Here is a 13,456-nt window from a genome sequence, read left to right on the forward strand (position 1 = left end):
TTCTGACCTTTTTTTTTTTTTTTCTTATCACTTCCACTGCTGCTGCTACTGGTACATTTATTGAACACTTAATATGTGTCAGGCATTGTTCTAGGTGCTCTGGTTATATTAGTACCTTCTTATAATAATCTGTTGACTGGGTACTGTTACCATCCCCAAGTTAACATAGGAGGACACATGTACAGATACATTGAGTAACTCTCCTGGGCTAATGCACAGAACCAGACCCTTTTTTGTTTGGTTCTAGAATGCATGCTTCTACAGAACTGCCTACCACTAGTCTATTACACTGGCTCTGTGGTGATAGTACTCTGTGTATTGTTTATTCATCGTCAGGAAAACAGAATATTTGCACAGTTGGAAAGGATAAAGTATTGCATTAAATGGACTAGTATGATTATCATGTGGGTTTAATTAACTTCTCTTGACTTACAACATTTGACACCAGGAATTGATTTCATGTGAAACTTCAGTGGTATGAAATGCCTATTGGATCAATTTTTATGAGTATATTAGAGAAAGGCAGTGATTAACTCCACACTCAACTCATATGCTGATCTAAGAATTCAGTGTGTATTAGAATGGCCAAAATTAGCAAGACAGGAAACAACCTGTGTTGGAGGGGATGTGGAGAAAGGGGAACCCTCTTACACTGTTGGTGGGAATGCAAGTTGGTGCAGCCACTTTGGAGAACAGTGTGGAGATTCCTCAAGAAATTAAAAATAGAACTTCCCTATGACCCTGCCATTGCACTACTGGGTATTTACCCCAAAGATACAGATGTAGTGAAAAGAAGGGCCATCTGTACCCCAATGTTTATAGCAGCAATGGCCACAGTTGCCAAACTGTGGAAAGAACCAAGATGCCCTCCAACAGATGAATGGATAAGGAAGATGTGGTCCATATACACTATGGAGTATTGTGCCTCCATCAGAAAGGATGAATACCCAACTCTTGTAGCAACATGGATGGGACTGGAAGAGATTATGCTGAGTGAAATAAGTCAAGCAGAGAGAGTCAATTATCATATGGTTTCACTTATTTGTGGAGCATAATAAATAGCATGGAGGACAAGGGGAGATGGAAAGGAGAAGGGAGTTGAGGGAAATTGGAAGGGGAGGTGAACCATGAGAGACTATGGACTTTGAAAAACAATCTGAGGGTTTTGAAGGGGCGGTAGGTTGGAGGTTAGGGGAACCAGGTGGTAGATATTGGAGAGGGCATGGATTGCATGGAGCACTGGGCGTGGTGCAAAAACAATGAATATTGTTATGCTTAAAATTAAAAAAAAATTCAGTTTGTAAACCATCACACACCAATGAAAGAGTGACTTGGAGCAGAAGTGGGTGCAGGACACAGCAGAGCTGCCAGTGAGTACAATTTAATCCTCTTCAGTGCCAGTCACTCAGAGAGCTAGAATTAGTTCCTGCATTTAAACTTGGTAAGCCTAAAATGACCAAGTATGATGTGGGTAACAGTTTGGTGTGGTTAGGAAACTGTTTTATTCAGAAAGAAACATTAGAAACTATCACACTATCTAGATAATCAAGTTTGTTTATATCAGCAAAACAGTTTTCAGGGAAGCATGACCTCACTCTGTATCAGTATTAGAGATCATGGGAAACTTATGTATTTCTTGTAAAAATGTTTCAACAGAAAAGAGCCAGAGACTACAAGCCCCACGTGACTTTAATAGGTATGAACAAATTAGGATTGTATGAAAAAAATGCTCAGTGTCATTAAGTGAAGTTCCTGAATATATTACAAACCCTTGAACACATTGAATTTTAAGACAATATCGTAGTGATAGGCCCAACCATCACAACAAACACATCAGCTTACATTTATTATGAATCAGGAGGTGCCTTACCAGATTTAACCCTTACATCAGTCATCTGAGGTCGTCCCTGTTGTGCCCTCTGTCTCACAGATGAAAAGATGGAGGAAATCAGAGTTAGTTACATGCACAAGGTGAAACAGAAAGCACGCTTTATTCATTCACTTATTCAGTATTTACTGAGTATACCTACCATGGGGCCTGGCACTGTTCTAGGGAGTGGGGACTTAGCAACAAGTAAAACTAAACCCCTACGTTCCTTGATGGACCTTACCTTCTGAGAAGGAGATAGATAACAAACAGATAAACATGGAAAGATATGCTCGGCCAGATGGTAATAAAGATTATGTAGAACAGTGAGCCCCAGGAAGGGGGAGGAGTGCCAGGGTAAGGTGCCAGGTTAGGCTGTCGTCACTTCCTTATACAAGATAGTAAAGGGGACCTCTCTGATGAGGCGACATTTCGCAGACACTTTGTAAAGGAAGAGCATTCCTGGCAAAGGAGGAGAAGGGGTCCCTGTGTTTGGGGTGCCTGTGGAAGATCAGAGAGGCTGTGTAGATGTTAGGGGTAAAGGGGGGAATGGTCAAAGTTTGAATGCAGATTTTTTTCTCCTCCCAAATCCCACATTTTAACCACTATGCTAATCCCATGGGGCAACCACAGTATTACATAACCCACTGTGATTTTAGAGACACTCTGTATTAGCAAAATGCATACTCTCATAGAAAAGAGGCGGGCAGTGAGGTTCTACTCTAGAAGTTGTGTGTCGAGTTGAAGATACATGAGAAACCTGTGTGATTTGGGGAGAGGTGCTTTGGGAGAACACACACAAGGAACAATTGTGCACTGTAGCTGGGGAACCTGGAAGTATACCTCCCCCACTCAGAATACTTTAGTGTTTCTCTATTGCCTTCAGAGTTTTGGGGACGTTATATAGTCTTCCCAAAGCCCCATAGGATATAGAGCTCATTTTGAATGGTGATAAAGACTGTTTTCATTACTGCTAAGCTGTGCAGCTCTTTTCAGAATGTGAAATCTGTTGCACACTCCTTGGCTTCCTGTCACCTGCGGAATGATAAGCCTTGGCAGGGAATGCAGGACTGCATGTAGAGTAGCTCCTTCCTCCCCCTTTTCCCTGACTTCTCCTGCCCTCTCCCCTGCATCCGGGCGTGGAGTAAACAGTACTCTTAAGTGCCATGTATGTGGGACTTTGTATTGCAACAAAATGTCTGAAATGTCCTTCTCCCTCTTGTTTTCTTGTTTTGTGATGAAGCTTTTATATCCTCCTTGAAGACTGGACCATTTTCCTTCCCAGACCGAGTAACAACTTTTTGCCATGGCTGCTTTTCAGAGCTTACATATCTCTGTACTTGCTCATCATTTCCAGTGGAAATCATTCTTTGAGTCCCGGTCCTCTTCGCCAGGATTAGAGCCCTTGCTCTCTGCTACCAGGAAAATCTTTGCAAGCATGGACCTGCTTCTTATCACATTTTTGGGGGGGGAGATTAATTTTTCAGCCTCATTTTGAGCTTGTGCCTCATTTTGATCTATGTTGCAACCACTGAGATGAGCACTTGGCTCATAATAGTTTACCGGCTCATTTAAATTAAACTTAGAATATTGGATGCTGAGTTATAATGATGACAGTTTTGATCAGAGCAAAACAAGTAGAGTATATTGAGCAGTGATGATAGTTCAATCAGAAAAAATAAATGGTCATAAAAATAGTACTAATTAATGAAAGATTATTGTGTGCCAGATATTAAACTCAGTGCTGGAACCCATCATTCCATTATTCTAAATGAAATTCACACTTGAAAGCTACACCTCATTAGGTATAAATTTAAAGTTAAATTAATGTCATATTATATATAACTTTTTAAATCTAACCCCTCAAAAAATGCATTCATTTTCAAACTATTCCTCACTGGATAGTAGGAGATGTTAGTGGGGCTTTAAGTGGAGGGAAAATGTCCTCAGAAAAGGACAGACGTCATCTTTGTTTTTTTATACTCAGTTTTTAAAGCGTTGCTACAAACGTGTGTACTTGGCTACATGAGAGATCTTCCGGAAAGAACACTGTAGTCTTTTATAATTTGGGCATGGCATGGTGGGTGAGACAGAGGGCTGTTGGAAAAGTGAGCCCAGATGAGACCGTGCATAATGCATCGCTTCGTGCTGGATCAACGGTTAATTGTAAAGTCTTCCGAAGTGCCGGCCTTATAACCTAAGGCCCAAAGTGGGCTACTTAAGGCCACAGTCACTTAGCCCAATTCCTGACTTTCATTCAGTACAAAACCCATTCATTAGGAAGTCTATTGAGTAGTTTTGGAACAGGAATTCTCATTGCTGATTGCTTTGTGTTTCCCTGATAAGTATGCTATGTCAAACGGATATGCTTACAATCACTGACAAATCATTTTTAGACAGGTTTTTAATTTTGTCTTACAAACCATTTATATGTTCCTCGAGCAATATTGAATTATACTCTGAAATATTTTTGAATGCAAGTCTCCAAACACTTTATCATACAGTTTTCTCACACTTGTCATAGCACAGTGTAGCTCCCCCCCCCACACCCCCAAAAGGGGCGGTTGATATTATTATCTCCTTAATTTCTTCAATATTTTGTGCTGAGTAAAGTGGATTAGATATTCTTCATTTAATCCGAATCCTATCAGTAGGAAAGGCTATATTAGTGCTCAGAAAGGATATTTAAGAAATTATTTTGCTTTTGACTCTTATCATCCAGTAGACATTTATTCTAAAGCTCTTTTGTGATTTTATTGCAGTGACACAGCTGCCAGAGCTCTGTGGGAAGCCTTACTGAGCACCAGGCACAAAGAGGCAGTGATGGAAGTCCGGAGACATCTAGTGGAAGCAGCAAGCAGAGAAAACCTGCCAATCAAGATGAGTATGGGTAAGCACATCCACCGCTAGCTAGGACAGACAGTGACCATGGGCTCTGAGGACGTTGATTTGAGCTTCTCTGAACTGTGGGCCAGGCTACGCAGCATGTAACTCAGTGAAAGTATCGAAGCCATTTGTACACTGTTGAAAGAGTGGGCAAGGAGTAGGGACACACTGCCCTCAGGGGTCGGCTATGACCCCATTTTTTAGACCCAGCTAACTCACTCACTCCCTCTCTCCCTCCCACCCTCTTCCCCTCGTTGCCACCCCCCTCTCCCCTCCCTCCCTTCCTCTCTTCCTTCCTTTCTTCCTTTCTTTTTCTTTTCACAGGTCTAGATACACATTTATAACAAGTGTGTTTCCTGTATGGAGTTCCTTATCCATGAGCATGGTAAAACAAGAACAGATTCGTATTGTGAATCAAGAAAAGTAGGACTGCACAAATGTTTTGTGATAAGGTTAATTTATATTGCAGTTCAATGATGCAGCCTAATGATGCTCTCTCATGGAGCATGAATCCATTTTTATTGCTCAGTATAGGACTCTTGAAAGATCAACACACTTTACTTTCTAGAGGATTTTTTAAAAAATACCAAAGCCAGGGGCATCTGGGTGATTCAGTGGGTTAAAGCCTCTGCCTTCGGCTCAATTCATGATCCCTGGTACTGGATTGAGCCCCACATCGGGCTCTCTGCTCAGCGGGGAGCCTGCTTCCTCCTCTCTCTCTACCTGCCTCTCTGCCTACTTGTAATCTCTGTCTGTCAAATAAATAAATAAAATAAAAATAAAATAAAAAATATCAAAGCCAGAAATAAATTGTTCAAAAACAGACAGGTAACCCCATGAATTCAAATTTAAATGTTTGAGTTTTCTGTTGACCAAAGGGTGGGAAAAAAACCTCAGATGAAATGATTTGCATTCTCCCCAAACTCCAGACATGGGGAGAGAAAAAAAAAAAGGGAAAGATACAGACAATTGTTAGCAAACTTTGGTTCCAAGAAGGATTGAAAACATTGGCCCAAATCACACTTTCCCCATGTGCCAACTATAATTTGGTAAAAGCTTAGCAGTGCGGCTCCTTGTTTCTGCTTCATATCACTAGTCAGAATTTCTGGCATGTCTCATTTTTATATACCAACAAATATATCACTGTGAACAGTAAGGAAAAGATCTAGAGCTTAAGCATAATGAAACCTTGGTATTTGAAAATTCCTTATCACATAGTTTATCATAAAAAAATCATGCTCTTGTCTCTTAGATGGCTGGAATGCTTTTTTCTAACAGCATTTAAAACTATGAAATATGCTTTAAACTATGTACTATTCTCCCACCCCCCACTATAAATTCTACTGAAGTATAAATTTTTCTGTGATAGAGGCTTTTTATACTTTTGAGACATTAAATAGAAATTTTAATTCGAGATTGAGGATTCTCTTGTATTTAAATTGATTGAGAGGGATCCCATGATTCCAACCTCAGATTTTAAATATAAAATTTATCAGTACAAGGTAAACTCATGTTAAGACATTATGAACACCAGTAGAAAGACACATCAGTCTGTGAAAGGAGAAAAGTTTAATTGCTAAAACAAAGAAAAAAATTCATTTTATCATTTCACGTATAAACACATGCCATCTTTCCAAGAGCTTGTTATTAAATTGTCAGTTAGCTAAATAAATGTGTTCCAGAAAAGTGATTTTTAAAACCCTGTAAACTGAATTGATTTTTTTCCTACTGGCTTTCAAGATGAAAAATGTATCCCAAAAGTACAAAAGAAATAGACTCTGAGAACCCATTCATTTGGCTCCAAGATGTCCAATTACAGAAGAAATGGGTAGAAGATGCCTGTCTCAGTTTCTACATTTTACACAGAATCTGTCTCTCTGGAGTCCTTCTGTGGCTGGAGAATCTTTACAGTTTGTCCTCTTGCTGTCTGCAGAATCGACATACTTCCCAGAGTTTAATGGGTGGCAGGAAGATCACATTGGAGCTGAAGGAAAACAGACTCTATGACATCATTCTTTCTTTTGCAGCCAGATTTCTTGGCAAAGCGTTCTACGCTTGATTCCTCTGTTTCTTCATTATTTTCTTGTGTATTAGTCTAGTGCAGCCTGACTTCTGACACTTTGTAACAGAAAAGTCTCCGAGATCATTAAATATAAGTTCGTTTTCCTCCGTCCTCATCCTTCTTGACTTCTTTGCAACATTCACTTCTAGACTCGCCGTGGCCTTGTGCTTGTGCATGTGATGGGTAAAAAGCCAGCTACGTCTGGTTCTGTCACCAAAGAGCCGAACCTCAATTTCCCTGTCCATAAAAGTAGGGCAAATACCTATTTCCTGAAATATTGAAGGAGAAAGAAAGCTTTGAGCAGAGTGAGGGTTCTGACTGAAGCGGACTGGGGTTGGTGTGGGAGTCTGGGAGAGGGAGTCTACATGGGAAACCAGATTAAAAGGAGGTGGTTTGATGAGAGGGGAATCAAAGCAAACAAACTGATTTTGATGATTTTCCCCTGTCCTTCTGGGAAGGGAAATATGCTTACTCACTCTTTCCAATTCACGTGTCCTTCTCTGGTCTTTATGCTGAGTATCTCCTTGTTGATAATACATTCTCTCTTTATGCAGAATTCTACGTAGTTTTCCCATTTTCAGCTTAGTTACCATTGCATTCTGTTACCTTGTTCCTGACTCTGTTCACCCCCGAAATCATCTTGCTCGTATTTGGAATTTACAAGCTTCTGTGGTCACTTTTGGAGAAAAATCTCTTGAGCTAATTTCCAAACAATAATCTGGTCCACTACATTGAGACATTAATTTACTCTCCAACTGCTGGGGGCCATAGTGTCTGCTGCATACACTCACTATTACATGGGATGGGCTCTTTCAACCATTTGTGAAGAGACAAGCCTCTCCCACCTTTACCATCACCACTGCCTCTAGTTTGGAGCCAAAAAGCCCCAGTTTGTTAATGTCTCTCCCTAAATGTGACATCCAGAGTGGAAGAACGATGTCTTGGTCTTCACCTCTTTTTGGATACTATACTTCTAATGAAGCTCCAAATGAGATTAGTAAATGTTGCTTGCCACCAATGCTTCTATCATTTCCTCCTTTACCACTTCATACTACTGGCTTAAAAAAACAGCAATAGGGGTGCCTGGGTGGCTCAGTGGGTTAAAGCCTCTGCCTTTGGCTCAGGTCATGATCCCGGGGTCCTGGGATCAAGCCCCGCATTGGGCTCACTGCTTAGCAGGGAGCCTGCTTCCCTTCCTCTCTCTCTGCCTGCCTCTCTACCTACTTATGAACTGTCAAATAAATAAATCTTAAAAAAAAAAATAAAAAAGTAAAAAACACGAATAAATCTAAGCACTTTACCATTTTACTCAATCTATACTTTTTCAGCCTCATCGAGGATACTATGCTTCCTTTCCTGGTGCTAGAGTTCATCCAGTTCTGATTGGATAACAACTACGTTTTAATCACATTGATATCTTTCACCTTCATTTTGGAGAATTTTTTCTGGGACTAATGGGAGCACGTGTGCATACACATCTGTGTGTGTGTGTGTGCGCACGCGTGTGTGTGTGCGTGTGTGTGTATGTTGTTGAAATGAGTGGAGGAGATTGTCAAACTGCCAAAAGGATAGGTTAAAACCCAATAAAATCCACATACCATGTGATATAGGGTAGTTTATAAAAGATGAGAAAATCTGGGTACATAGGACACATACACTGATTATTAACTCTCACACTTCCTTGTCTTCATATAGAAGCTGTTCCCACAATTTGAGGAATGGGGAAAGGAACCGATTTTTACTTTAACATAGTTTTTATGCAATTTGTTTCATGCAAGCCTTTCAATAATCTTTTGAATTTGGTACTTTTTTTTTTTACTCCTATTTCACAGACAAGGAAAACTGAGGCCCCAGAACGTGCCGTTTCTTTTCCAGGATTCCCATGCCAGTAGTGAAGTTACTGTCTCTCCACTCGCACCTCACTCTTTGGCTCGGTAACGTTGGGACTCTGCAGACCACCGCTGTGCTCTTCCAGCTGACTCCCTGATCAAGGGAGACGGCAAGGCGGGCAGGGAAGGAGCCACGTGCCCCTTCCTCTCTGCTTCTCATGGCCTTTCCTTCTGCTTGTCAGGGTCAGACTGGCACTACCGTTGGCAGGCACTGTGCAGTTCCGCCCCCATGTGAGGGAGCAGCTTCGTGGGCCTGCCCCCGCAGGGGTGTCCGCGCAGCCAGGGAGGGCTCCCTTCTCAGACATCTGAGAGTCAGCCACACTTTCCTGTGATTCTCAGTTTTAATATCCAACCTCTGCCCTTTGTTTCCTCAGTGCAGTGGTGGTACCTGCTTCCGATGGTTGCTGCAGCCCCCATCCCTTGGAGCTCTCTTTACCCTTTCGGTGATGCAGTTCAGTTTTTCATGCTACATTTTCTCTGTTTGGATAACTGCGGTGTGTTCTGCCTGTCTGCACCCAGACTCATACGGTCTTACAGCAAGTAAGCCGGGATACAAACCTGGGTCTGCGGACTTCTATACCAGGCATCTTTCTAGATAGAGGAATCAAACTACTGACACACAGAGATGACTATGGCATTCTGCACTTAAAGCCCTTGGGTGTGTCCCCACTGCCTCAAGAGAGTGTCCAAACTCCTGGGCATGATGATTTTAAACTTCCTCTGCCCTCTGGCTGGATGTTTCCCTGATCCTTTCCCAATGCCCTCCCTCCCTTCTCCCGAGACCCCAGCAAAAACTCCCACAAAGCCAGATCTTTCTGGTCTTTGCCTGAAATACTCCCCATTTGATTGTCTCAGCAGATCCACTGCCCTGTTTCTGTACCTGTGCTTTTGGAGACTAACCATTTTGGACTGCCTCAACAGGCTTCCCTGTCCTTGACCTCTCAGGCAGAGTCCGCCAATGGGAGGCAGGGGCAGGGGTTTTAGAGGGTGAAAGGAGAGTGTCCTTAGGGTATCATTTACCTGTCTTCTACCTTTTCAGGCTGCAATTGATTGCATCCTTCTACTAGGCCCTTGTTGATTTACTTAGGCTGCTTTCTTGTAAAAAGTCCCATCATTAAGCTTGCCTTCTTTTCCTCCTTTGAATGTGCCATCTCTTTCCTGCCAAGACCTTGACTAATATACCACTCACTTTCAAGTGTGCATGCCTTGCGCGCACGTGCGTGCGCGCGCGCGTGCACACCCACACCCACACCCACACCCACACACACACAATCTTTCTTGTCAAAGCCCATCTTATTTTTCAGGATCTAATGCAAAAGTCACTCTCTCTGGGAAACCATATCTAATCTCCCTCTGCTCTTCTGCCCTTCCTCAGCAGGCTGAATTGATTGCTCTAGCTTCTGAGGATCCACACCTCTTTTTCCTGTAGCATTTACTATAGTGCATTGTAGTTAAATCTGTGCTAATCTGAAATCTTGCTACATAGTGTCCATATCAAATTCTTCCCTGGCTGTTAAATTTGGTGCATAGAGGATGGCTTAGTGCTTCTGAATGGATTGCTTAATGAGTGTGGGTGGGTAATAGAGTGACAATGACTATTTCCACTTTCACTCACATGAATTAATATTTGTATTTACAAAATTCCTGTTTGGAATTGTTCCTCTTGATGTGTGTGTAACATCCAATCCTGTCTTCTCCCTTGGGTTCTTTTCTTTTTTTTAAAGATTTTTATTGATTTATTTATTTGAGAGAGTGAGAGAGTGCATGTGCATGAGTTGGGGGAGGGACAGAGGAAGAAGGACAAGCAAACTCCCTGCTGAGCAGGGAGCCTTATGCAGGGCTTGATCCCAGGACCCTGAGAACATGAACCCAGCCAAAGTCAGACACTTAACTGACTGAGCCACCCAGCTGCTTGCCTTGGTTCTTTTCCCTTGGTCTTCATGACACTCTGCTCTTCTGATTATCTTCCTCTTTTTTTTTTTTTTTTTTAATTAGTTTTAGGGGTAGAGATTAGTGATTCATCCATTGCATATAATACCCAGTGCTCATACATCAAACGCCCTCCTTAATGACCATCAACCAGTTATTGCTTTTCCCTACCCACCTTCCCTCTAGCAACCCTCAGTTTATTTCCTAGAGCTCAGCACCTCTTATGGTTTGCCTCCTTTTTAATTTTTATCTTACTTTATTTTTCCTTCCCTTCCCCTATGTTCATCTGTTCTGTTATTTAAATTCCACATATGAGTGAAATCATATGGTATTTCTTTCAGTATTATACCCTCTGGTTCTATCTGTGTTGTTACAAATAGCACGATTTCAATTTTTGGTGGCTGAGTAATATTCCATTGTGTGTGTGTGCATCACATCTTCTTTATCCATTTCATCCATTCATCTGTCAGTGGACATCTGGACTCTTTCCATGTTTTCATTACTGTGCCCACTGCTGCTGTAAACATTCGGGTGCACATGCCCCTTCAGATCACTACATTTGTATCTTTATGGTAAATACCCAGTACTGCAATTGCTGGGTCATAGGGTAGCTCTGTTTTTAACCTTTTTTTTTTTTTTAATATTTTATTCATTTATTTTGACAGACAGAGATCACAAGTAGGCAGAGAGGCAGGCAGAGAGAGAGGAAGGGAAGCAGGCTCCCCACCGAGCAGAGTCCCATGCAGGACTTGATCCCAGGAAGCTGGGATCATGACCTGAGCCTAAAGCAGAGGCTTTAACCCACGGAGCCCCCCAGGCGCCCGTCTTTTTAACTTTTTGAGGAACCTCCATGCTGTTTTCCAGAGTGGCTGCACCACCTTGCGTTCCCACCAGCACTGTAAGAGGGTTCCCCTTTCTCTGTATCCCTGCCAATATCTGTTGTTTCCTGACTTATTAATTTTAGCCATTCTGACCGGTATGAGGTGGTATCTCATTGTGTTTTGTTTGTTTATTTGTTTTAGTTTCAGAGGTAGAATTTAGTGATTCATCAGCTGCGTATGACACCCAGTGCTCTTTACATCACGTGCCCTCCTTAATGCCCATCCCCCAGTTAATTCATCCCCCAACCCCCTCCAGCAACCCTCAGTTTGTTTCCTAGAGTTAATCTTATGGTTTGTCTCCCTCTCTGTTTTTATCTTCTTTTATTTTTTGTTTCCTTCTCCTATGTTCATCTGTTTCTTAAATTCCACATATGTGTGAAATCGTATGATAATTTTCTCTGATTGACTTCTTTCACATAGTATAATACCCTCTAGTTCCATCCATGTCATTGTGAATGGTAAGATTTCATTTTTTTAGATGGTTAAGTTGTATATATATACACCACATCTCCTTTATCCATTTATCTGTCAATGGGCTGTCTGGGCTCTTTCCATAGTTTGGCTAATGTGGACGTTGCTGCTATAAATATTGGGGTGCAGGTGCCCCTTTGGATCACAATGTTTGTATCCTTTGGGTAAATACCAGCAATTGCACTGCTAGGTATTTATCATTGTGGTTTTGATTTGCATTTCTCCGATGCTGAGTGATGTGGAGCACTTTTTCATGTGTCTGTTGGCCATTTGGATGTCTTCTTTGGAGAAATGTCTGTTTGTGTATTCTGCCCATTTCTTGATTGGATTATTTGTTCTTTGGGTGTTGAGTTTGACAAGTTCTTTAGAGACTGGATACAGCTCTTTATCTGATATGTCTGTCATTTGCAAATATCCTCTTCCATTCCAAAGGTTGCCTTTTGGTTTTGTTGGCTGTTTTCTTTGCTGTGTAAAAGATTTTATCTTGATGAAGTCCCAATAGTTCATTTTTCCTTTTGTTTCTCTTGCCTTTAGAGACATATCTGGTAGCAGTTTGCTACAGCTGATGTCAAAGAGGTTGCTGCTTGCCTTCTTCTCTAGGATTTTGAGGGATCACTGTCTTACATTTAGGTCTTTCTTCCATTTTGAGTCTGTTTTTGTGTATGGTGTAAGGAAATGGTCCAGTTTCATTTTTCTGCATGTGGCTGTCCAATTTTCCCAACACATTTGTTGAAGAGATTGTCTTTTTTCCATTGGATAGTCATTCCTGCTTTGTCAAAAATTAGTTGACTATAGAGTTGAAGGTCCAATTCTGGGTCTCTATTATATTCCATTGATCTATGTGTCTGTTTCTGTGCCAGTGCCATACTGTCTTGATGATTACTGCTTTGTAATAGAGCTTGAAGTTCAGAATTGTGATGCCACCAGATTTTTTTTCTTTTTCAACATTCCTTTGCCTATTCATGGTCTTTTCTGGTTCTATACAAATTTTAGGATTGTTTATTCCAGGTCTGTGAAATATGTTGATGGTATTTTGATAGGGATTGCATTAAATGTGTATATTGCTTTGGGTAGCATAGACATTTTATCAATATTTGTTCTCCCAATCCATGAGCATAGAACATTTTTCCATTTTTTAATACCTTCCTTAATTTCTTTCATGAGTGATCTGTAGTTTTCAGAGTAGAGATCTTTTACCTTTTTGGTTAGGTTTATTTGTATTTCCTATGGTTTTGGTGCAATCGTAAGTGGGATCGATTTCTTGATTACTCTTTCTTTTGTCTCATTGTTAGTGTATAGAAGCCCAGCTGACTTTCATTCATTAATTTTATATCCTGCCACTTTGCTGAATTCCTGTATGAGTTCTTTCAGTTTTGGGGTAGAGTCTTTTGGGTTTTCCACATAGAATGTCATGTCCTCTACAAAGAGTGGTGGAAGTTTGTCTTTGCTGATGTGGATGCCTTTTTTTTTT

The 13,456-nt window shown here is 41.2% G+C and overlaps 1 protein-coding gene across 2 annotated transcripts in view; it reads left to right on the forward strand.

Moving 5' to 3' along the window:
* Positions 1 to 13,456, forward strand: part of SCFD2 (sec1 family domain containing 2) — a 439,667-nt gene that overhangs the window by 69,084 nt on the left and 357,127 nt on the right. For both annotated transcript variants that reach the window (XM_082728303.1, XM_082728304.1), the window contains exon 3: positions 4,630 to 4,757. In XM_082728303.1, the coding sequence (XP_082584429.1) occupies positions 4,630 to 4,757 (128 nt within the window). The remainder of the gene's footprint in view (positions 1 to 4,629; positions 4,758 to 13,456) is intronic.

This window comes from Mustela nivalis (genome assembly GCF_964662115.1).
Source record: "Mustela nivalis genome assembly, chromosome: 4".
NCBI lineage: Eukaryota > Metazoa > Chordata > Mammalia > Carnivora > Mustelidae > Mustela > Mustela nivalis.